The sequence below is a fragment of the Callospermophilus lateralis genome, chromosome 3, assembly GCF_048772815.1.
Source record: "Callospermophilus lateralis isolate mCalLat2 chromosome 3, mCalLat2.hap1, whole genome shotgun sequence".
Taxonomy (NCBI): Eukaryota; Metazoa; Chordata; class Mammalia; order Rodentia; family Sciuridae; genus Callospermophilus; species Callospermophilus lateralis.
In genome coordinates this window covers 66708258-66731101 of record NC_135307.1, presented here as the reverse complement: position 1 = coordinate 66731101, position 22844 = coordinate 66708258, and the positions used below count along the sequence as shown (strand labels likewise).

Genomic DNA, 22844 nt, shown 5'->3' with positions numbered 1-22844 from the left:
GTTAGTGGGGTTACAGTGTGTACCACAACACCCCAATGCTTTGAATTCTTAATATTAAAAGGAAAGTATAAGAACAGAAATCCAGTTGACCACTATCATCTTAACACTCACATAGATTCATTTGTACTTTAATTTTAAAGTATTGTCTAGCATAGTTAATCAGCTATAAGAAAACTTAATGAGAATAAAAATTTACTTTAAGAAGATCACAGAATATATCACAAATAGCCCAAAATACATAGAAGATCACAGAATATATCACAAATAGCCCAAAATACATAAAATCAGTGTTAATATTTGTGTTCTTCTTGTGAGTTGAAATCTTGAAGGGCAGTATAAGTTTGAGTAATTGTTTATGTGAATTAGTAGAAAAAATTTTAAGATTAGATGAAGTTCTGAATCCAAAGAGCAATACATTTGTTTTTAACAATTCCCAATACAATTGATCATATTAACAAAGAAATTTGCTCTCAGCACAAATCATTCTTGACACCAAGAGGTTTTTCTCACCTTCAGCAGAAATTCAACCGCCTTATACAATGCCTAGAAGTATTCTTCATTCAGACCTCAAGAAAAAATTAACACTTTGTAATTTTACCTAAACTGCTTACCTAGAGAAAATCTTTATGTTCTTATTAGGTGGATTATTCTGAGCTTACTCCTGATTGAATATCAAGATTGTTGAGTACGTCACCAAATGTCCTAAGAAGTGTGCAGTTAGGAAGGAGCTCAAAGATTTTTTGAATGTGGTGGTTAAATTCCAAGTCTTACAAATCAATTTTATGAGATATATTCAAATGTCTGTAAGGCTGAAGCACGGTGGCATATGTCTGTAGTCCTGGCTAGCTACTCAGGATGTTAAAACGGGAGGACCACTTGAGCCCAGGAAGTCAAAGCTAGCCTGGGAAACCAGAGCAAAATCCCATCTCAAAAGGAAAAAATAAATAAATAAAAATAAGAGTAGGAACTCTCAAATGTTCTTCAAATGTCTGTGAGGCTTAGAATTTAATAGAGCAATAGACAAAAATGATGAGACTGTTTGGAGTCTCTTCTGTTTGTTTGTTTTTTTTTTTTTTTAAATAATGGTAGATGGACAGCATGCCTTTATTTTATTTGTTTATTTTTATGTGGTGCTGAGGCTCGAACCCAGTGCCTCACACATGCAAGGCAAGCACTCTGCCACTGAGCCACAACCCCAGTTCTCCTCTATTATTCTTCACTATTAGTACTTGAAATTTAAATTCTTCAGAAACAATTTAAATCTATCTTTTATGGTGAAATTTGACCAGATGTTTCTCAGGTATAGAGAGCAGCAGTATCTATCACTTATTCTACAAACTTTAATTTTTCTGGGATTTTAGGTTTATATCATCATTATAAAAGGAAACTAAGTTATTCACACAGGGAAAGCTACCATCACAGATTTTCAATGTGGTTCTAGATTACTGAATTTATCTACTTTGCTTGTTTTAAGAACAGAAAAAGTGACCATTATGCCTCTAAAAAATGTCAAGTGATTTTTAGAAAACTAACATTAACCCACATAGCCTAAAAAATCCTGACAGAAGAGGGTAGAAAGATGATTTGTATTTTATCACTTTTGTCTTTACACTCATGTAAATCTATGTTCAGAAATATCTCAAATTGTTCTTAATGCTTGGGATGAAGGTTACAACCCCAGGGTATTAGTTAAGCATATAAAAACAGAGATTAAGGTAGATCTGCTTATGTATTTCTCTTTAAGATTATTTTTTAGTCTGACTCCTCTTTTATTTTTTATTTTTATTTTTAGTTCTAGTTGAACACAATACCTCTATTTTATTTACTTCTATGTGGTGCTGAGGATCGAACCCAGGGCCTCCAATGTGCTAGGAGAGCAGTACCGCTGAGCCACAACCCCAGCCCTCCCGACTCCTCTTTTAAATGAAATATATTTTTTAAAAGAGCTATACTCAATGTTTAGCAAATAAAAGATGTTGCAAAGCTAGTAAAATTTTGCTGGGTATGGTGACACACACCTGTAGTAATCCCAGCTACGTATGAAACTGAAGCAGGATCACAAGTTCAAGGCCCAGCCTTGGAATCAGAGGGAGACCTTGTCTTTAAAAAAAAAAAAAAAAAAAAAAAAAAAAGGATGGGGATGTAGTTCAGTGACAGAATGCCCTGGGTTCCATCCCCAGTACCACACACACACACACACACAAAAAAAAAAAAAAAAAAAAAAAAACAAGTCAGGCATGGCACACTCCTTAATCCCAGCGGTTTGCAAAGCTAAATCAGGAGGATTGCAAATTCGAAGCCAGCTTTTGCAATTTTGCAAGACCTTGTCTCAAAAAAAAAGGGTTGGGAATGTGGCTCAGTGGTTAAGTGCCCCTGGGTTCAATCCCTGGTACCAAAAAAAAAAACCAAAAATACCCAACACAACAAAATTACTCATGATTCAGTATAGCCATGTCTTAATCCTATATACTATATATTTCAGTCATAAAGAAAAATTACATTATGTAATTTGAAGGAAAATGGATGGAACTAGATGTCATTATGTTAAGTAAAGTCAAACTCAGAAGGTCAAGGGACCTATGTTTTCTCTCATACGCATAAACTAGAGAAGAAAAAGGAAAAGAAAGGTTGGGGCAGATCTCATGGAAGTCAAAGGGAGATCAGTAGAGGAAAAGAACTAAGGGGTGGGAGATGGTAAGGAAGTAGTGCTGGGGAGTGATACTGGCCAAATTATATTGTTATATTGTGTGCATGTATGAATATGTAACAACAAATTCCATCATTACGTACAACTCTAATGCACCAATAAAAAAAAGTGGGAAAAAAAAGATTCTAAAACGACAAATATATGTATTATTGATAATTATGTATTAAAATAGCTACAAATTTCCTACATGGCAGAAAATATTTTAAAATAATCCTCATAGGGACTAAATTCATATGAAACATAAGCCATGAATGATAGTTTAGAATATTATTTTTAGCAGTGCTGGGGATTGAACCTAGGGCCTTGCACATGTTAGGCAAGCACTCTATCAATGAGCTATATCCCCAGCCCCTAAAATATTCTTTAAAACAGATTTCATATTCTATTTTATTTTACTGATTCTGAAACCTGGAAAAACTTAGATTCTATAAATATCCATCTAAGTTTCTATAAATTTCCACACTGATTTCTGATTTCTAAACTGAGATTTAATTTATGAGAGGTTCATAGGATTAACTGAAGGTTACATTTTAATAGGTATGTACTAATATATATATTATATCTTGTAAGACCTAATATATACAACCTTAAAAACTGGATTACAAAAAAAGTCAAGCACTTGAGAAGGAAAATAATTCATAAATAAAAAATACCACATGAATTTTTTTTTCAGGATTGGTATAAAAATTCTGTAGGAGGAGTTGCTATTCAACAAGGATAGTGTCAACATTTTCTTGTGTGAGCTCTGACTCTAAGGCACAAGGCAAGTCCAAGTGTTCTTGTGATAAGCGAGAACTTTTCACAGGTACATCAGACCAGTTGTCACAGTATGCCTGAAATCTCTGGGCCAATGCATTACCAAACCTTTGGCATCGGTTATATCTGTAAGATTTACCTTTGTGTGTATACATGTGTTCCAGCAATTGACTCTTTCTAAGAAATTTATGACCACAGATGGTACAACTGATTTTTCTTTTCCTTGAAAAAGAAAAATTACAGTTTAATTCTACTGGTTCTGTATCTTTGGAGATCAAAGATACTTGACTAATCTGCAAAGGCTCTGTGGTACCACGATTTGAGTGTTCAGGCTGCTGCTCATTCTCCTTGACAATAAAGGAACTGAGCCTGTGACATTCAAGAACCTCGCTATTTTCATTAAGTGGATGTACTTCTCCAAGATCATTACTTTCCAGAATGGAAGCAGGGACACCAAATGGAAGGGATCCAGACACATGGGTATGGAGATGTTGTCTTAAGTTACTACGGGAATCAAAACGTTCCCCACAGTAATGGCATAAATGTATTTTGACACTGTTTTCTGTAAAAGAGAGATCTGTTACCTCTGATGAGGGTGAGGGGTGGCTCTGGGGGATCACAGATTCTGGGTCACATCTCTCCTGCTTGATGGACACTGGGGGTTTCTGGTGCTCCTCCAAGGCCTGGGCAGCAGGATGAACTCTCTGCTGGTCTGCAGTGCCATCATCAAGCCCAATAGCGAGAGACAGCTGCAACTGAGGGTGGTCACCCTGGTCAGCAGCTCTGTTTCCATTGTTATTGGAAGGAGTTTCCTTGACCTCCAGCCCTTGTTTCACAGTTGTTTTTTGGGTTGTTGAAATCTGAATGCCGTACAAGTTTGAGGACTGCACAGTCTCTGGTGAGAACACTTGATTCATTTCAGTTGCAATGTGAGAAAGGTAGTCGGCATGAAGAAATCGAATCCCCTCCTCCAAACGACTATGATCCACAATCTGTTTTGGCCCTTTCCCCGTGTACATAATATGTAACAAATAGCTGAATATGTCAGGTTGAATGTCAGTTGGTTGGATTTTTATGCATTCACTGTAGAGAGAGAGAGAGAGAGAGAGAGAGAGAGAGAGAACACCATGCAAAATGAAAACACAACCTAGTTGGCCTTTCAGTTAACAGCAATCTTAGTCTAAAGCAGTTTCTTCTTACGAAGTACAAATTAATTTAGCAATCTGTCTTGATAAAACACTATAACAAAAGTTTACACTTCCTTTTACACCAATTTTATGGTCTAACATTAAGCCTTCATATATTTCATCTACTGGATAAAGTTAGGAAATGAAGACAGATACTCTGATTAGTTGGACATTAATCAATGACTCTTAAGTGATAAATACTATACTAGATGCCAGGAGGTAGAAAAATGATGAGTAAGATAGACGTTCTGTTCTTAAGGAATTTAACAGTCTATTGAGTATATAACCAAGAGAACTGACATAGGGACTCAGATACCTGCATGCCAATGTTCACTGCAGCATTATTCAGTGTAGCCAAAAGGTGTAAACGATTGAAGTGCTCATCAAAAGATGAATAGATAAACAAAATGCAGCTTTATACTTACAACAGATTATTCGGCCATATAAAGGAATAATGTTCTGATACAGACTATAACAAGCATGAACCCTAAAACCATTATGTTAAGTAATATTAGCCAGACACAAAAAGACAACTATTATATGATGCCACTTACATGAAATACCTAGAATAGGCAAATTCAAACACAGAAATTGGAAGTTACAACAAGCTGTTTAGGGTGATGAAAAAGTTTTGTAAATAGCAGCGATGATTGTACAACATTGTGAATGTAATTACTACCACTGAATTGTTTAATTAAAAATGGCTAAAATGGTGATATACATACACATAGAAGTGATATGTACCATTTCCATACACAATAAAAATATTTTAAAATTTAAAAAAGTCTATTGAAATTGGTAATATTTAAAATGTAAATTATGTTAACCTTATTTTGGCTTCCAAAATACATTAATATTCTATTCTTTAAATCTCAAATGAACATAGGTACAATTCTGGAAAACTTTAATTAAGGTAATCCTAAACCTGATTCTTAGATATGAATCTAGAATTTAGTTAATAGATGGAAATAACAGTAAAAAAGAGATCAGGAAATCCCTATAAAATTGGAAAAGAGACAACCTAAGGGAAACTGTTGAATATGAAGGGAAAATGGAAATCAGTCAATGGACTTACCTTTCAGAAGCAGAAGCTCACTGTCAATGCATCAGAATGCACTGGGTGTCAGTATGCTTGCAATACATTTCTTTAGTCCTGATATCTCGTATTCCCTCTTCCTCTCTTGGTCTTCATTCTTTGTTCTGACCTAGCTACCCAATGACATGGCCTGTGGCAAGTTTTTTTTTTTTTTTTTTTTTTTTTAATACCAGTTAAGAACTCTATTAACTGAGGGGCTTCTTTAGTTGCTTAATACAGAGCAGGTCTGCAACCTTCATAATTCCTAGGTTCAGTTTAGCATTGCACCTGGCACACAACATGTACTTTAGGGACTGAACCAATTCATGGCTCTCAGGAGACTAAAGACAAAGTGCCACTTCTAAAGCAGTGAAAGCAATCTACTGTGACACTTAGGTCAGAGAAGAAACTCCTTAGACTGGCAGAAAAAGCTGCCTGTTACTTGTTCTACACTCCAACTTGCTCTCCCTATTGTGCCATGCATTCCAATCATTCTGATCTACTCAGAATGTCTGAATGTTCACATGTATATACATATATACACACACACATACATATATGTGCATGTATGTGTGTGTATATATGTGTGTGTGTGTGTGTATATATATATATATAATGTTTTCTTCCCCCTTCTATCTGCTACATACCTTCTTATATGCCTCTCTATCTGAATAACTCCTGATCTTTCAAGATTTAGGACCTCTGTAAAGTCTCTTCACAATACGGCTGCTGAAATACTATTTTACCTTGTATACTCTTGTATTATACATTGTATTATTAGTAATAATACATTGTATTATTAGTAACAACAAAGCTCTTGTTTTTAAGCATTTTAATCTATATTGATCTATTTAATCTCCTCAAATACCCTAGGGGGTGATCATTCTATTCTAAAACTTTACAGGCAAGACAGAAGAGAGGTATAGAGAAGTAAATTACATTGTAATGATTTGTTTTACATGCACTATCTATAGGACTATGTTTTTTTTTTTTTTTCACGACTACAAATTTCTTGAGGGCAGGGTGTATAACTTCACTTACTGGGGTCTAGTTAAGTGCCTGGCACATAGGTACTTAATATACAAAACGTGCAGGCTTGGTTTTTTTTTGTTTTTTGTTTTTGGTATTAGGGATTGAATACAGTGGTACCCACTTAGCTACATCTCGAGAGCTTTTTATTTCATTCAGAGACAAGGTCTCACTAAGTTGTTGAAGCTGGCCTCAAGTCCTAGCTCAGTCTCTTGATTCATTGAGATTATAGGCCTGTGCCAACACATCAACAAATAATGAATATATATTTGAATGAATGAACATTTAGATACAAATGTATAATTGAGGTTGGATTCCTAAGTATTTATGTAAGGTTCTTTAAAGAAAAACAGACTGCTGAATCACTTTTAATCTAGAATGGACTAAAATTACTCTCTATACAGAGCTTCAAATTTGAATATCTAAATTGGGTGCAGTGGTGCACGCCTGTAATCCCAGTGACTTGGAAGGGTGAGGCAAGGTGATGCAAGTTTGAGGCCAGTCTCAGCATTTATCAAGGCCCTAAGCAATTTAGTGAGACCACTTCTCAAAAAATAAATAAAAACCACTAGGATGTGGCTTAGTGGTAAAGCACTTCTGGGTTCAATCCCCAGTATCCCTCAACCCCGTAATCTGAATACCTAAATTTGTCTTGTATAAAATTCAAAAAACACAAAGGAAGTCTTTGAAAAAATATTTTAAACAAAAGACCTTTGAATTGTAATATGGAGTTCATGGTAGGTAGAATTATGACACCAAAATCTTGCTATGAAAGTATCATAAAATACAAATCAACAACTTAATGATTAAGGGCAAAGACCTGAGCAGGGCTTATGGCTCAGTGGTACAGTGCTTGCCTAGCACATGTGAGGCACTGGGTTCGATCCTCAGCACCACATAAAAAAATAAGTTATTATATCCGTCTATAACTAAAAATATTTTTAAAAAAGAGAGCATAGACCTTTAGCTTCAGATAGATCTGCACCTGAGTCTAACATATTAGCTATATAATCCTGGCTGGGCAACTCAATCTTACCAACTCAGTTTGTTTCTTTTCTCTAATATAGGGGTAACTGTAGAATTACATTATAAGATTTAGCACTTCAATATGGGATAAGCCTTCAATACATTTAAGTTATAATTTCATTCTAACCTTCCACCACAGATCTATTACATATTGAGTTTAATTACTGATATATAAGACAATTATAAAATTGCTTAATATATTTGAATGAATGAACACTTAGATAAAAATGTAAAATTGAGTATAACAATAGTATACTGATAAAATGATAGATAATACATGATGATCCAGTACCAAGAAAAAGGGGTCTCACTATAATGATAGCACACAAAATGATAGTATAAGACATACTTTTTTCAATATTGTAATGTGAGAAATATACATAATCCTCTTCTAATATACAAAAACACATCCTTACCTTGTTTGGTGAATAAATATCATCTTGAAATAGTTAGAAAAAGCAGCAAGCACTGCTCTATGGGCTTTGAAGTAAACATCTCCAATAGCAACTGTGCAATCACATAGAAAACCAAATTCTCGCTGCATGTTCAGCTGCTGCAGAAGGACAAGGCTATGGCTAGCAGTATCCATTGTGGCTCTGAGAAAAAGAGCAATATAAAAATATATGTTTGTATGTGTGTGTGTGTGTGTGTGTGTGTGTGTGTGTGTGTGTGTATGTTATAGAAACTATTTACAGTTGACACAAACCTACAGAGCAGCAAGGATACCTAAATATAAATGAAATCATAGATTTCCAATCCTGTTAATTTCACCCCAAACCTTGCTAATATTAATTTCCTCCATTATGATAACTGATATAAACTCTGTTGAACAGTAAACAAGGCCCTTGATCACCTTGTAAGACGGTAGCTTGATATGAATGACGCATGAACAAAAGGAAGTTCTGTTCTTTTCTATCTATGCAACCACAATGTTTCTAATGCTCAGTTTCCTCAATGGAAAAATGGAAATGAGATACTTATCCCTGCCTCAGAGTTAAATGAGCTAACTTACATGAAAATCATGTTGCAATAGATACTGCTATTCAAATGTTAGCTATAAATGTGAATAACATAAGGAATACTGTCTGGGGTAGAGCTGCCATTGTTCCTTATGGATCCTCTGGCACTCAGGGGACACAGCTGCTCAACTATTCTAAAATGTTTGTGGGGAATGATCAGTAACACTAAGTTTAGGAGCCCTTAAAGATGTCAGGCCACATCCCCTGATTTACATGGGAGCCCAGGAGCCCCATGAGAAAGAAACTAACTCCTGATCTCTTCTCAACTGGACTCCAACAGATAAGCATATATGCCTGAAGGTAAAAAAAGGCAGGGATGGATGTCAGGTACAGAAGCTCATGCCTATAATTCCAGAAACTCAGATGGCTGAGGCAGGAGGATGGCAAGTTTTCAGTCTACCTCAGGAACTTAGGCACTAAGAAACTTAGCAAACCCATCTCAAAAGAAGGGTTAGTGGGGCTGGGGTTGTGGCTTAGTGGTAGCACACTTGTCTGGCATGTGTGAGGCACTGGGTTCAATCCTCAGCACCACATAAAAATAAATAAAGGTATTGTGTCCATCTATAATTTAAAAAAATAAAAGAGCTGGGGATGTAACTCAGTGGTAAAGAGGAGAAGAAGGAGGAGGAAGAGGAGAAGGAGAGGAAGAGAAGGAGGAGGAAGAAGAAGAAAAGAAAGGCAGGATAAGACAAATGAGTCTCAAGGGACAAAGTCCTACATAAGGAAGAAATTGTAAGAAAAATTCTGGCCAAGAGGCCTACTGTGAGCATAAGGATATTCAGGAGTGCCATCATTCTAGGCACGTGGAAGGATATTCTTCACCACCTTCTCTGTTCTAGCTGTGCAAAGTGTTCTGGTACTTATAAAGGGCATCACCAGGTGACTGAGAGAACACCCTTTGAAAGAGCAGATCCTGAAAAAGAGAATGAAGTTTCCTCGATAGCCAGATAGATCAAGGTCAAAGGAGGTCAATGGTGGAGGTCTGGATTAGCTGTCTGGGGACTGGCAATAGTTTGAGCAGTAGACAGCTGATAATCAATAATATAATAAAAATAGCTGATATTTTACCATGCTTTCTATGTGTTAGGCACCTTCCACTCATTTAATTCTTAATACAACTCTAAAAGAAATAATACTAAATGCCTCCTACAGATTAAAAAAAAAAAAAATCAACAGACTTGAATCACTTATCCAAGGTCATACTGCTAGTAAATGGCAGAGCAGAAGATTCAAAGCCAAACTCTAGAGTCCAAATTTCCTTCCTCCCCACCTCCCAGAGTGAACATGACTTACAAACTGGAAGAGCCAAGAAAACACAAGGATTACACATAAAAACACCCCTATGAAGCCTTGGGAGTATTTAGAAAGAGGAATCAGAGAGAAAATCGAATTTTTTGCTGGTTAAACAGATGTGATACAGCAAAATTAATGCTTATTCTTATTAGTAAAATAAAATCTAGCATAGTGTAAAATGTATACAGAAGACTATTTGTATAAAAGGAATGAATGGTAATTTTATTTATTTTTGTGGGGAGGGGTACAAGGGGTTGAACTCAGGGGCACTCAACCACGGAGCCACATCCCCAGCCCTTTTTTGTATTTTATTTAGAGACAGGGTCATTGAGTTGCTTTGCACCTTGCTGTTGCTGAAGCTTGCTTTGAACTAGTGATCCTCCTGCCTTAGCCTCACCAGCTGCTGGTTATTTGGAAAAGTGGGAGAAAGATTTATTTATACACAAGTTTGGACTCCAGAAAAAAATTTTTTTTTTTTAAAGAGAAAGAGTGGGGGAGGGAGGGAGGGAGAGAGAGAGAGAGAGAGAGAGAGAGAGAGAGAGAGAGAGAGAGAGAGAGGGAATTTTAATATTTATTTTTTAGTTATTGGCAGACACAACATCTTTGTTTTGTATGTGGTGCTGAGGATCGAACCCGGGTTGCACGCATGCCAGGCGAGAGCGCTACCGCTTGAGCCACATCCCCAGACCCAAGGACTCCAGAAATTTGAGCTCTAGAGATTGGGTTTGAATCCTTTGACACTTACTAGCATTATGGCCTTGTGTAAATGACTTACTTAACTCTGTATTGATTCAGCTTTTTATCTATAAGAGGATTTAATATTTTTTCTTTTATACATGTCTACTACACATCTCTGGGAAGGTTCCAAGAAACCAGTAAAATGTTTACTTCTGGGAGAGAAACTAAGGAGTAGGAGAAGTCAAGGATGGATAGGGAACTATAAGATCTGAACTTAAAATAATGTATTTCAGATGGACAAGTAGATACAGAGGGAAAAAAAAAACAAACTACCCACCTACTGCAAAACACAGAAAATAAACATCACGGGGGCACTGGGGTTGTGGCTCAGCGGTATAGCGCATGCCTAGCACGTGCGAGGCCCTGGATTCGATCTTCAGCACGACATAAAAATAAATAAAATAAAGATATTGTGTCCAACTAAAGCTAAAAAATAAATATTAAAAAAATTAATAAACTAAATATCACAAGCACAGTAGATACTCCTTGGCATCTCTCCCTCAGTCTGTCCCTCCATCTTCCTTGCCTCTAAAGATAACCAAGATCTTGAACTTGGTGTTTACAGCTCTCTTGCACATTTCCACTCTAAGGGTATATATTCTTTAACAAGGTATAGTGTTGCTTTGCAAGTCTTAAAATTTTATATAAATAATATTGTTCTTTAGGAATACTGTAACTTGATTCTTTTGACTCCACATTCATACATTACTTTTGGTGTGTGGGAGGTGGTTACTTGGTATTTAAGGGGCAGTGTACCACTGATCTATATATCCAACCCTTTTTATTTTGAGACAGGGTCTCATAACGTTGCTTAGGGCATTGCTCAATTCCTGAAACTGGACTCAAATTTGTTATCCTCATGTCTCAGTCTCCCAGATTGTTGAGATTATAGGTGTGTGACACCAGGCATTACTTTTAAACCCTATTTATTCAAACATGTGCCCATTTCTCCCTCAATTAAAACAAAACCTCTTAACCCTTGCCATTTCTTTTTCTTTCTTTCTTTCTTTCTCTCTCTCTCTCTCTTTTTTTTTTTTTTGGTGGTGCTGGGGATTGAACCCAGGGCCTTATTCATGCAAGGCAAGCATTCTACCAACTAAGCTATACCCCCAGCCCGCATCTCATTTTTAAAACATCTTAAGCATCAACAAGGTAACAGAAAATACAGAAGTTTAACTCAATCCTCTAAAATATAAACAAAAATTTAAATTGTAGGTACTGTTCCAAGAAGTTATTTCACCAAAAACCACTACTTGTATTTCCCACATTTTCCCAATTTCAAAACACCATCAGGGAGATTTAAAAAAATAAACAAATAAAAATCTTTATTAGAGCCAGGCACGGTAGCTCACTCCTGTAATCCTAGCAGCACGGGAGGATCCAGAATTCAAAGCCAGCCTCAGCAACCGTGAGGCACTAAGCAACTCAGTGAGACCCAGTCTAAATAAAATACAAAATTGGGTTGGAGATGTGTGTGACTCAATCCCCAGTACTGCCCCCACAAAAAAACACTTTTAGAAATTTTATTATGTAAAAATCATTGAAATGTCTCAAATTGAAATACCTTAAGCCAGCTTTACAAACTGCTTTAAAAAGAAAAAAAAAAAGCCTCAGATCCTAAACATTTTCATCAGTTCTTCCCTTCCCTCCCTCCCTCTCTCTACATACATATATATATATATATATATATATATATATATATATATATATATAAAATGCATTACTGTAATGAACTATTGAACCATATGGAAATGAGGAATACTACACTAAAAAACCGCACATACAAATAGTATGTGTAACATTTACTCATTACTCTTAATTTACTCAACAAATACTCTTGAAGAAAAGCCTAATAGAGAAAAAATATTTGAAAGCATGTACTTTTCAAGACCTGGAGACAAAAAAAAAAAAAAATCATTAAGTGGTGCCATCAGAACAGTTCAGAAAACATGCTATAGACATGCTATGAGGGGGAGATAAGTACAGGTAACTTAATGGAAAACAAGGCACAAGAACTGGTCTTACATAAATAGGGAAAATAATGATGATAATAATTATAATGATAAAAATTACTGGGAAGGCTGAACATAGTGGCACATGCCTCTAATCCCAGTGACTCAGGAGGCTGACTCAGGAGGCTGACTCAGGAGGATCACAAGTTCAAGGTCAGGCTCCGACCACTCAGGGGAGCCCTAAGCAACTTAAGGAGAACCTGCATCAAAATAAAAAATAAAAAGGGCTGAGGACGTAGCTTAGTGATAAAGCACCCTGGGTTCAATCCCCAGTACCAAAAAAGAAAAAAAAAATACTGAGAGGTATATGAATAATTATATAACAGAAGAATTCAGTTTGGCATAGAACAAACAAAAGGAAATAAGAAAGATGGGGTCAGTTCACAGAGGAGACTGAATATAAGTTACCCCAGTTGTGTTTGCAATAAGCTAAGATGTCTGAGTGAGAACAGCATGATCAGTTACTCATTCTGCAAGAAGAATAGCACAGTAGTGAAAGTTTAGATTCTAGAAAGCCAGCTTAAAACTCCAGCTTGGCTAACTTACTAAACTGTGATTTTTAACAACATACTCAGCACTCTGGGTCTCAGTTTTCACTCATAAAATACAGATGACAGGATTTATTTCACAGGTGTTATATTAATTTTTAACTAAAAAAATTTGTTGTAGATGGACATAATACTATTTATTTATTTATTTATTTATTTATTTATTTATTTATATGTGGTGCTGAGGATCAAACCCAGTGCCTCATGTGTGCCAGGCAAGCTGAGCCACAACCCCAGCCCATTCAGTGAGATTTTAAGATTTCACATTCTGTATTTTCAGGTCTCACATTTTCATTTCATTCCTTTTTTGGAAGTTTCTTATTTCTCTGCTGAGATTTCCTATTTTTTACAACCTTACTTATCATATCCTTAACCATGGTTATAATATCTGTTTTAAATCTTCTCTGTAATCTAGCTTTGGGTTGCTGTGGGGGTCCATTGATTAGGGTGATGGTTCCCTGATGTTGTCTTTCCCATGTGTAGTCATTTTAGATCATATGCTAAAAATTGTGATTAATACAAGAGATTCTCAGAATCTGTCACATTCCTCAAAGAGTGCTACTTTTGTAGACAATTAACTTGGTTGGAATTAAACTCCATGTGTGGCCTCCCCAACGTTGGGCAACAGTTGAAAATACCTGTTCAGATTTTTTTAGCCTTATGTGTGCTGTTTGGAAGGTATTCTATACATGTGCATATCAAGAATGGGCAAGAGATTCAACCCTGAATCAGCAGAGTATATATGCACAGCAAGTATATATACACAGCAAGTATATATACTGCAAGTTTATATTCAGCATTTATGATTCCACCACCCCAATATCCTCTCTAGGATTTCTCCTTCACTTTCCAGATACACTGACATTCTGAACTCTGGCCTCTTCCTTAAGCAAGGGTACAGGTTTGTTACCCCAGTTTTAGCCATCCCCTTGTGTCACCAACTGGAGCCTACCCTCAGGCTAAAACTCATTAAAGTGTAAACTTACCCACTGGTATTTCCCTCTTCCAGTTGCAAATTTTACCCCAGTTTTTGTAACTATTAAATGTCATCTGGTAATTAAAAAAAAAGGTTCCCCTAGTTTTTAGTTTTTAATCTGCAGAACTGTCCCAACACGAACAAATTAGCCATTAGTCTTTATCAGCTGCTCTAAAAATTCTGATTTCAATGTATATTTACACACTTAAAAAAATGGTTATGAAGATATTATTTATGTGGATAATATTTATCCATATTTACCATGTTAGAAATTAAAAGTACAGGGGCTGGAGTTGTAGTTCAATGGTAGAGCATTTGCCTCACATGTGTGAGGCACTGAGTTCCATCCTCAGCACCACATAAAAATAAATAAATAAAATAAAGATATTGTGTCCACCTACAACTTAAAAAAAAATAAGAAATTAAAAGTACAAAATGTTTAAATGAGCTGGGTACAGTGAAGCATACCTGTAATCCCAGTGGCTCAGGAGGCTGAGGCAGGAGGATTGCAAGTTTAAAGCCAGCCTCAGCTACTTAGCGAGGAACTTAGCAACTCAGCAAGACCCCATCTCTAAATAAAATACAAAAAAGGGCTGGGGATGTGGCTCACTGGTTGAGCACGCCTGGGTTCAATCCTCAGTACCAAAAAAAAAAAAAAAAAAATACAGCTAGAGCTGGGTCCAATGGCACATGCCTATAATTCCACTGACTTGGGAGACTTGAGGCAGGAGGATCACAAGTTCAAAGCCAGCCTCAGCAACTTCATGATGACCTAAGCAACTTATTGGCTTCTGCATTCAATGGATTGCTGTGTGTTGTTTTGGTTCAAGTATACTGAAAATCTTGCCAAAGGACGATACTTGTAGATCCAATGAAAGGGTTTCAGAATCACCAAGGGTCTTTGGACTACACTTCAAGAACTACTAACCTACACATTTTTTTTTTTTTAAATCCCATGAGGTAGTAGAACAGGTATTATCAGCTCCAATTTTTAACTGAGAAACTTTAAAATCAGAAAAGGCAGGAAAGGTACACAAAGTCAGAAAACTAGCTGTTAAGTAAGGCTAATGGTAGTTCAAGTTCTGACTTTTTAAATCCAGTGCCTTTTCTCCAAACCCCCATCTAGAACTTTAAAACATTTATTAGATTGATGGCAGATTTTTCCATTATGTTGAAATATAATTGCAAACAGAGGTAAATTTTCCAAGTTTATAAAATGAAATAAATTCAGAACTGTTAAAAAGATAGATACACACACACACATACACACACACACACACACATACACACACACACATACACACACACACACACACATACATATACCTTACACACATAACAGGTTCATACAAGCTTGCTTGCATAATAAAAGACATTTAATATTTTAAGGCAGCATATTTTATATCTAGTCAACAGTGCCAATCCACTGCAAAGTTATTACAATATTTTCTAATACACCCTTCAATGTACTCTACCACTGATTTATACTCTAGCCCTAGCTGAGTTTTGTTTTTTTCCATTTTGTATTGGAGATTGCATACTGAGCAAGCACTCTACCCCAGCCCTTTTTTAAGTTTTTCTTTTGAGACAGGGCCTTATGAAATTCCTAGGCTGATTTTCAATTTTCAACCCTCCTGCCTCAGCCTCCCAAATAGCTGGAACTACAGACATGCACACCATGCATGATCCTAGTTAGGCATTTTTTATTTTTAGTAATATTTTTTGGTTGCTGATAGACTTTTATTTAATTTATTTGTTTTTTAAAAAAATATTTTTTAGTTGTTGATAGGCTTTTATTTATTTATATGTGGTGCTGAGAATTGAACCCAGTGCCTCACGCATGCTAGGTGAGCATGCTACCACTTGAGCCACATCCCCAGCCCTATTTAATTTATTTGTATATGGTGCTGAGAATCAAACCCAGTGCTTCACACATGCCAGGCAAGTGCATTACTGCTGAGCCCCAGCCCCAGCCTTTTTATATAGACTTTGTTCATCATTTCTTTGTCATCCATTTTACTTTCTGATATGCAAATAATCAGTTTCCCAAGCAAACAGAAAATCTTAGAAGCTGCATTTAAGAATTTTTGGTGGAAGTTTTAAGATGACAGAAAGGATGCAAAAAAGTTATCCTTTTATTATATTTGTAAATACTAGAAACAATTAGAGTGTCTCATTTTAAAGCTTTATATGCCCATGCCTGTAATCCCAGAGATTTGTTAAGGCAGGGGAACGCAAACTGGAGGCCAGCCTTAGCAACTTAGCAAGACCCTCTCTCAAGATAAAAAGTAAAAAGGGATGGGGATGTAGCTCAACAGTAAAGTGCTCCTTGGTTCAGTCTCCAGTACTGCAAAAAAATAAATAAATCAAGCTTTGTTATCAAAGTAATAAAATAACAGGATTAATATGATATTTAAGAGACTATAAAAACTTTATTTAGTTTCTAAACTGTAGTTAAATCAGGATTAGTTCAAACTAAGTAAGATAAGGAAGTTTAATACCATATGGTTGTTTAATTAAAAGTTAACTTGAGGGCTGAGGTTGTGGCTCAATGGTACAGCGCTTGCCTAGCATGTATGAGGCACTGGACTGTATCCTTAGCACCATATATAAATAAATAAATAAATAAATAAAGGCGTTATGTCCATCTATAACACATATATATATTAAAATTGGCTTGATGTTAATTTTTTTCAATTTAGAAAAATATATTTTATTAGTTAGATTGCACTCGCAACTCTATAGTAGCCAGAATGAGATCCCAGACCGTACAACTCCTATTTCTCCAGGCCGTACAATCCTTAATAAAAAAGGAAAAAAGGATTAGGACATCTGTTTCTGAAAGAAAATAGTCTTACTTCTCCTGTAGGTCTCTATCACTGAGACTTTACCATTAGCATTAAGACAAGAAGACAGAAAGCTGGCAGAGAAATGCTCGCAGTTTTTTTGAGCTCCTTACTTATGGCTATAAATACAAATGTAAAAACAAAATATTCCAAGTGCTACGTGACAAAATACTTTCTACAATGATTTTAACTTTTTAATAGAACTTGTAAGATGATTGCAGAGGTATGACATTTGATTACCCAGAAAAATCAAAGAATAGGGCTGGGGGTGTGGCTCAGTGGTATACTGCTCGCTTAACACCCACAAGGCCATGTTCAATCCCCAGCACTGAACAAAAGAAAAGGTATGGAAATTAGAAATTATTTTATCCTGAAAAACTGTTTGCTATCACTAATTATAAAATTTTCTATGTAAAGTTGACTGATGCCAGAGACCCACCCCAGGCCACCCAAACAATTCCTGGGGGTGAGGCATAGGTCCTTTCTTTTAAAAGAAGCTCCCAGGAATCTTTCATATGACACCACAATTAACAACCATTGCCTTGGAAGAGCACAGAACCAAGGAAGTACTTCATACTCTAAAATTACATGTTATTTAGGAGGCTAACAAAATCTTATTTACTTTCTAGATTATAGTAACTCTGGATTAATTCAAACTAAGTAAAATGGAACAATTTTATACTAGTTATTTATAAGTAGCAACTTATGTTTAAAGTATGGGAATGATAGTGTGTATATTAAATGAACCATAATTCCAGTTGCAACTTTTTAAAAAAATTGGCCAAAATAAGAAACAAAAGGCTCTAAAACTAGTAGGGTGATTAGGGATAGGAAAGAGGAAGAATACATTATTTTCTGATATCTTAAAAAAAAAAAAAAAGTATTTAGAAAACCAGGCCTGGTGCACACAGAGCCTTGGGAGGCTGAAGCAGGAAGATTCAAGTTTGACATTAGCCTCAGCAATTTAGCAAGACCCTGCCCCAAAACAAAAAACAAAAAGGGTTGGGGATGTAGCTTTCCCGTATCAAGAAGGGGGGAAAAAAAAAAAAACAACACTAGAAATTTCTCATATTCCGTTATATTTACTTTCATAATATCTAAAAATGATACAGAAATTTCAAATCTGAAAATGTTTGATGAAATTCTGCATAAATTCTTGATATTGGCTTATGAAATCCACAGAGAATGTTAAAGAGGAGAAATAGACATTGTTGATGATAAAGAAAGAGCAGTTATTCTCTAGAAACCTTTAACAGAATGGGCAAATGTCAGTTTGGGGCCTCCTGCCAGTTGGCAGACACAGCCAGGCTTCTCCACCTCTAACCCCCATCTAAACAACATTGTGGGATGCCTGATAAGCCACAGCATTAGGCCAACAACAATGCTAACAGCAGTGAGTACAAACTGCTAATGGACCTTTCCAAAAAAAAAAAAAATCAGAACCATGTGAAGAAAAAGATTCTTTTTAGTCCATTAAAAAGAAAAGGGAGGAAAAAAACATAAAAACTGAATTTCTGACAGGGAAAAAAAAAGTTCCTCAAAGAATCAGAGAAAGTTGAAAAGGGCAATGCTAGTATAGACCTGGAATACAGTACAGACAAGAGTGATAATAACTTCTGAATATAAGTGAAACAAAACTTTCTTTGCCAAGGAATTACAGTTCCATGAACACATAATCCACATAACCATGAAATTCTTTGCTACTATTGCCTAGAGTTTTCCAGAAGAAATAAAACATCCATGTATAATTGATTTGTAACTAGGGAAAAACTGAATTAGAAAAATTTCAAAAATAACTGACTCAACACTATAAACACTTTTCCTCCAAATAAGACCAAGAAAAAAATGAAATTCCTAATAAAAAAGGAAAGCAGAATGTAAGTAAAATCAACTAATAATCCTGAAACTGCTTGCTTCTAACACCACTTCTTCCTCCACTCTCCCTAAGCAGGTTTTTTTTTTTTTTAAGAGAGAGAATTTTATTTATTTTTTAGTTTTTCGGCAGACACAACATCTTTGTTTATATGTGGTGCTGAGGCTGAACCCCGGCCGCACGCATGCCAGGCGAGCGTGCTAACGCTTGAGCCACATCCCCAGCCTCCACCTAAGCAGGTTTAAGAAGCAACATCCTTCCTTTTCTAGGAAGAATAAATACTATCCAGATTACTTCCCACAGCTACTATTACTATACTACTATATGTAAGGCTGTATGTTAGTGCTCGCTCCCCAGTCTCTCTCGTAACCCTGTGACTAATGTTTATTATTTCATTTCCATTTTAGAGATGAGGAAAAAATTTAAACTTAGGATACATAACTAGCAAGTAGTATAACATGGAGATCAAAAAAGGCAGGTCTTGGGCTGGGGTTGAGGTTCAGTGGTAAAGCGCTTGCTTAGCATGTGTGAAGCACCGGGTTCCATCCTCAGCACCACCACATGAAAAAAAAAAGTTAAAAAACAAAACAAAAAAAACAAACAAAACAACTAGCAGGTCTCACTCCATAGCTTATACTGGTCACTATAAACTGGAGCAGTAGTTTTGTTAGATCTCTCCTCTCAAAGGACTGATATTCACATGCTCTGTGAACAAAACAGAAAGGGAGCACAGAAGTAGTATAGAAGTACTTTATAATTTATCCAGATAAGAGCACCTGCACTGCTTTTTTAAAACAAGATTGGGGGGGTGGAGGAATCTGCAGTCATTTAAGACCCCAACTCTTTTCTGGTCTGTTATTACTAAGATGGACAAGTTGGTCAAGCACCACCTATGGAGCATAGTAAATAAATCACTTTGGTTCAGCGGTAGAGAGGGCATTATGCAATATTTCCCAGCATAGCCCTGACCAGGATTATTTTACGACCAAGACACTTGGGCCCCTCCTCCCCAGCTAGACAGCCTGGCTCCTTTGCATTCCCCTCAGGAGATAGGGTGGAAGCACATAGCTCCACTTTCTGAGGCATAGAGGGCAGCTGAAAGTCCTGCTTGGCCTCTATGGGCAACCACAGGCGCCAATAAATCAGCCACAGGCTATTCTCTCATCCCCTTCCTGGCTTGAATTGGGAGCAACATATAATGCAAAAGAGTACAGACTAGACTTGGAAGATAAGGGATCTAGGTTGAAATTCCTCTGTAAATGACTTATCATCATAGTCAGGTAAATCTCTCTGGGCCCATTTCCTCAGAGTTTTAACACATTTATAACATGGAGACAGTATTTTCTTCTTCTTGGGAAGAATTCAGAATTCATCTATGAAAGCAGCTGGTATGGGACCTGACCCACTAAATGTACTCAATAAACCTAACTTGAGCAGGATCCATCTCAGCTATATTAAAAAAAGACATTCAGGACAGGACTGGGCAAAAAAGATACAGCAGATAAGGTGGGGTCCCTTCCAACTTTCTTGTTAACTATCCCTTGATGTTGTGTTGCCTCTTGGTTTCATCTGTCATCAGAACTTATTTCATGTCATTAGTATTTTGTCCCATGATGGATTCATAGTTTATCCTTAACTAACACATTCAGACTCCTAGAGGCTTTGATGCCCAAACCTAAAAACCAACCCATGCCACAAGGTTGTAGTTCTTGCAGAGAATAGAGCTAAAGGGTTTTGTTGTTGTTTGGTTTTGGTGGGAGGTATTGGGAGGGAGAATGGGCTTTTGGCCCCAAAGCACATCACCTGCTACCTAACCTGCCTAGAAATGGTGCTATCTCCCTACTGCAGAGCCATCACATACTAGCCAAGACTGATTTCTCAATAAACCTGAGAAATCCTACAAGCCAAGTGTAATCTCCTTTGGTTAATACATACAGAGCGGGTTAAACTGGCACAGCAGTCCTGGCATGGTGGAGGATGCAATGTCCGAGATGTCTGTAACTATGAAGTCCATCTGAGAGATGGAGGCCCTAGATCAAGCAGATCAAGAAACACCATGCCCTTTAGGCTTGGTGTCCTTGTAAATATCTGGGTTTTGATTTCTTATTTTGCTGTACTGGGGATGGAACCCAGAGCCTCGTGCATGGTAGACAGGCGCTCTACTACTGAAGCCCTGAACTGAGTTTTATGTAAGGCTTCTCTCAGCTCAAACGTTTGAGATTATGAAATGTCCTTCACATACTTGACAGAATCCTGAGTGAATCAACAGTTCTGCCAAAAGGACTTGAGTCTAAAGAGAAAGAATACCAAAATTAACCCCTTGCAGGGAAATACAAACATTAACTTATAAAACACGTTAGCTACTGCCAGGTTCTAGGTACAGCGCTGGTCGCTGCCCAAGGAATTGATTAGCGCTTGATTTCTCCAAGTAAGTGCTAGGGAGGCGCTGATAAGATGGAACCAACTTTAAAGAGAAAAACTGCATTTGCTTAGAATGACGTAAACATTTTAAAGAGAGAGAGAGAGAGAGAGAAATTATTGGGATTAGGGACCTAGCTTCCTGCCCTTGAAACTGGGTACTCACAAACTGGGATGGGGAGGAGACATTGGCCGCTGCGTCCGCGCAGCTGCACCTGCAGACCCTCCCGCTTGTAAGATGGGTGGGCCCAGTTGCGGGGGGAGGGGGCGGGAGGGGGAGAAGCGTCATGAGTATCGGGGCTTCTGGCGAGGGGTCGCACCCAGGCCCTCAGCAAGGAGGGTTCCAGGCCTGCGCGGCGCGACCGCGCGCCACACCCGCCTGCGTCAGGTCCCAGCCGTGGCACCAAAGGGCAGCTCTGGTCATCCACCCAGCGCTCATTCAAGGTTGCCATTTTCCTCCTGCGCCCTGAATGACATCTCAAACAGATCAAAAACACCCCTCTCCCCAGCTACTTGCATCTGTCTCACGGCCGATGCAGCTGCAGCCACAGCCCCGGTGGCTAGCGGCGGGAGGGACTGAACCCAGAGCAGCCCACAGGGGCTGGGCCGCGACGCTTACCCAGACGCCGCCGCGGCGGCGGGCTGGCTTCTCTATGCGGGAGGGGCGGGCTCCGCGCCGCGCACTGCACGCGGCAGCGCCGACTCACGCACCCGGTGCCGGGCTCTCGCGCGGCTTCCCGCGTCGGCCGCCGCGCGATGGGCCCACGTGATCGTGCGCCTAGTTTCTGGGGGAACCAGCGACGACGGGGCCGGGTGTGCGTGCTTGCGTGCGTACGTGTGCGCCCGCCCGCCTAAGTGGCCAGACGGGGGTCGGCCCGCGCTCTGGGTGTCGCCACGGTCCCCAGTCCTGACTCTGTTAGCGGAAGCGTGGGGCTAAGCCTGAGCGTCACAGGCTCCCCACATACAACCGCGTGACCTGGGGACTTTCCCCAGGGTGTGCAAAAGCACGGGCACCCCCGCAGTTCTGAGGCTGGGGTGGGGGCGGGGAAGATGTGCCCGCGTGTTCGGCGGGTGAGGGCGCGGAGCCAGCCAGGCCGAGCCGCGGGAGCCTGGGAGGCGAGGCGGTCTGGACGGGGTGGAGCATGGCGGGGGAAGTGACTCAAGGCCAGAGGCGGACAGGCCCAATGAAGGCAGGGTGGGGGGAACACGGGGAATGGGCGTCCCAGAGCGGATGAGCGGCGGACAGGATGGGGCGAGGGTACCGGCGCCCCCAGAACGCCCCGGGCATACCGCGAGGGAGGGGGCCCAGCAGCTGGGCCCTGCTGGGTGGGGGTCTAACAT

At 38.3% G+C, this 22844-nt stretch overlaps 1 protein-coding gene across 6 annotated transcripts in view; it reads right to left on the bottom strand.

Annotated features, from left to right (window-relative positions):
- Zbtb25 (zinc finger and BTB domain containing 25) overlaps nucleotides 1-22269 on the bottom strand; it is a 37595-nt gene extending 15326 nt beyond the window's left edge. For 3 of the 6 annotated variants that reach the window (XM_076850385.1, XM_076850382.2, XM_076850383.2), the window contains exons 1-3: nucleotides 11108-11114; nucleotides 8197-8376; nucleotides 4048-4546 (exon numbers count right to left, since the gene is read on the bottom strand). In XM_076850385.1, coding sequence (XP_076706500.1) covers nucleotides 4048-4546; nucleotides 8197-8369 — 672 coding nt within the window. In that variant the 5' untranslated portion in view covers nucleotides 8370-8376; nucleotides 11108-11114. Of the gene's footprint in view, nucleotides 1-100; nucleotides 4547-5725; nucleotides 5850-8196; nucleotides 8377-11107; nucleotides 11115-22122 lie in introns of those variants that run through there. The other 3 variants (XM_076850379.2, XM_076850381.2, XM_076850380.2) reach the window with 3 other exon arrangements.
- Between the last annotated feature and the right edge of the window lie 575 nt (nucleotides 22270-22844).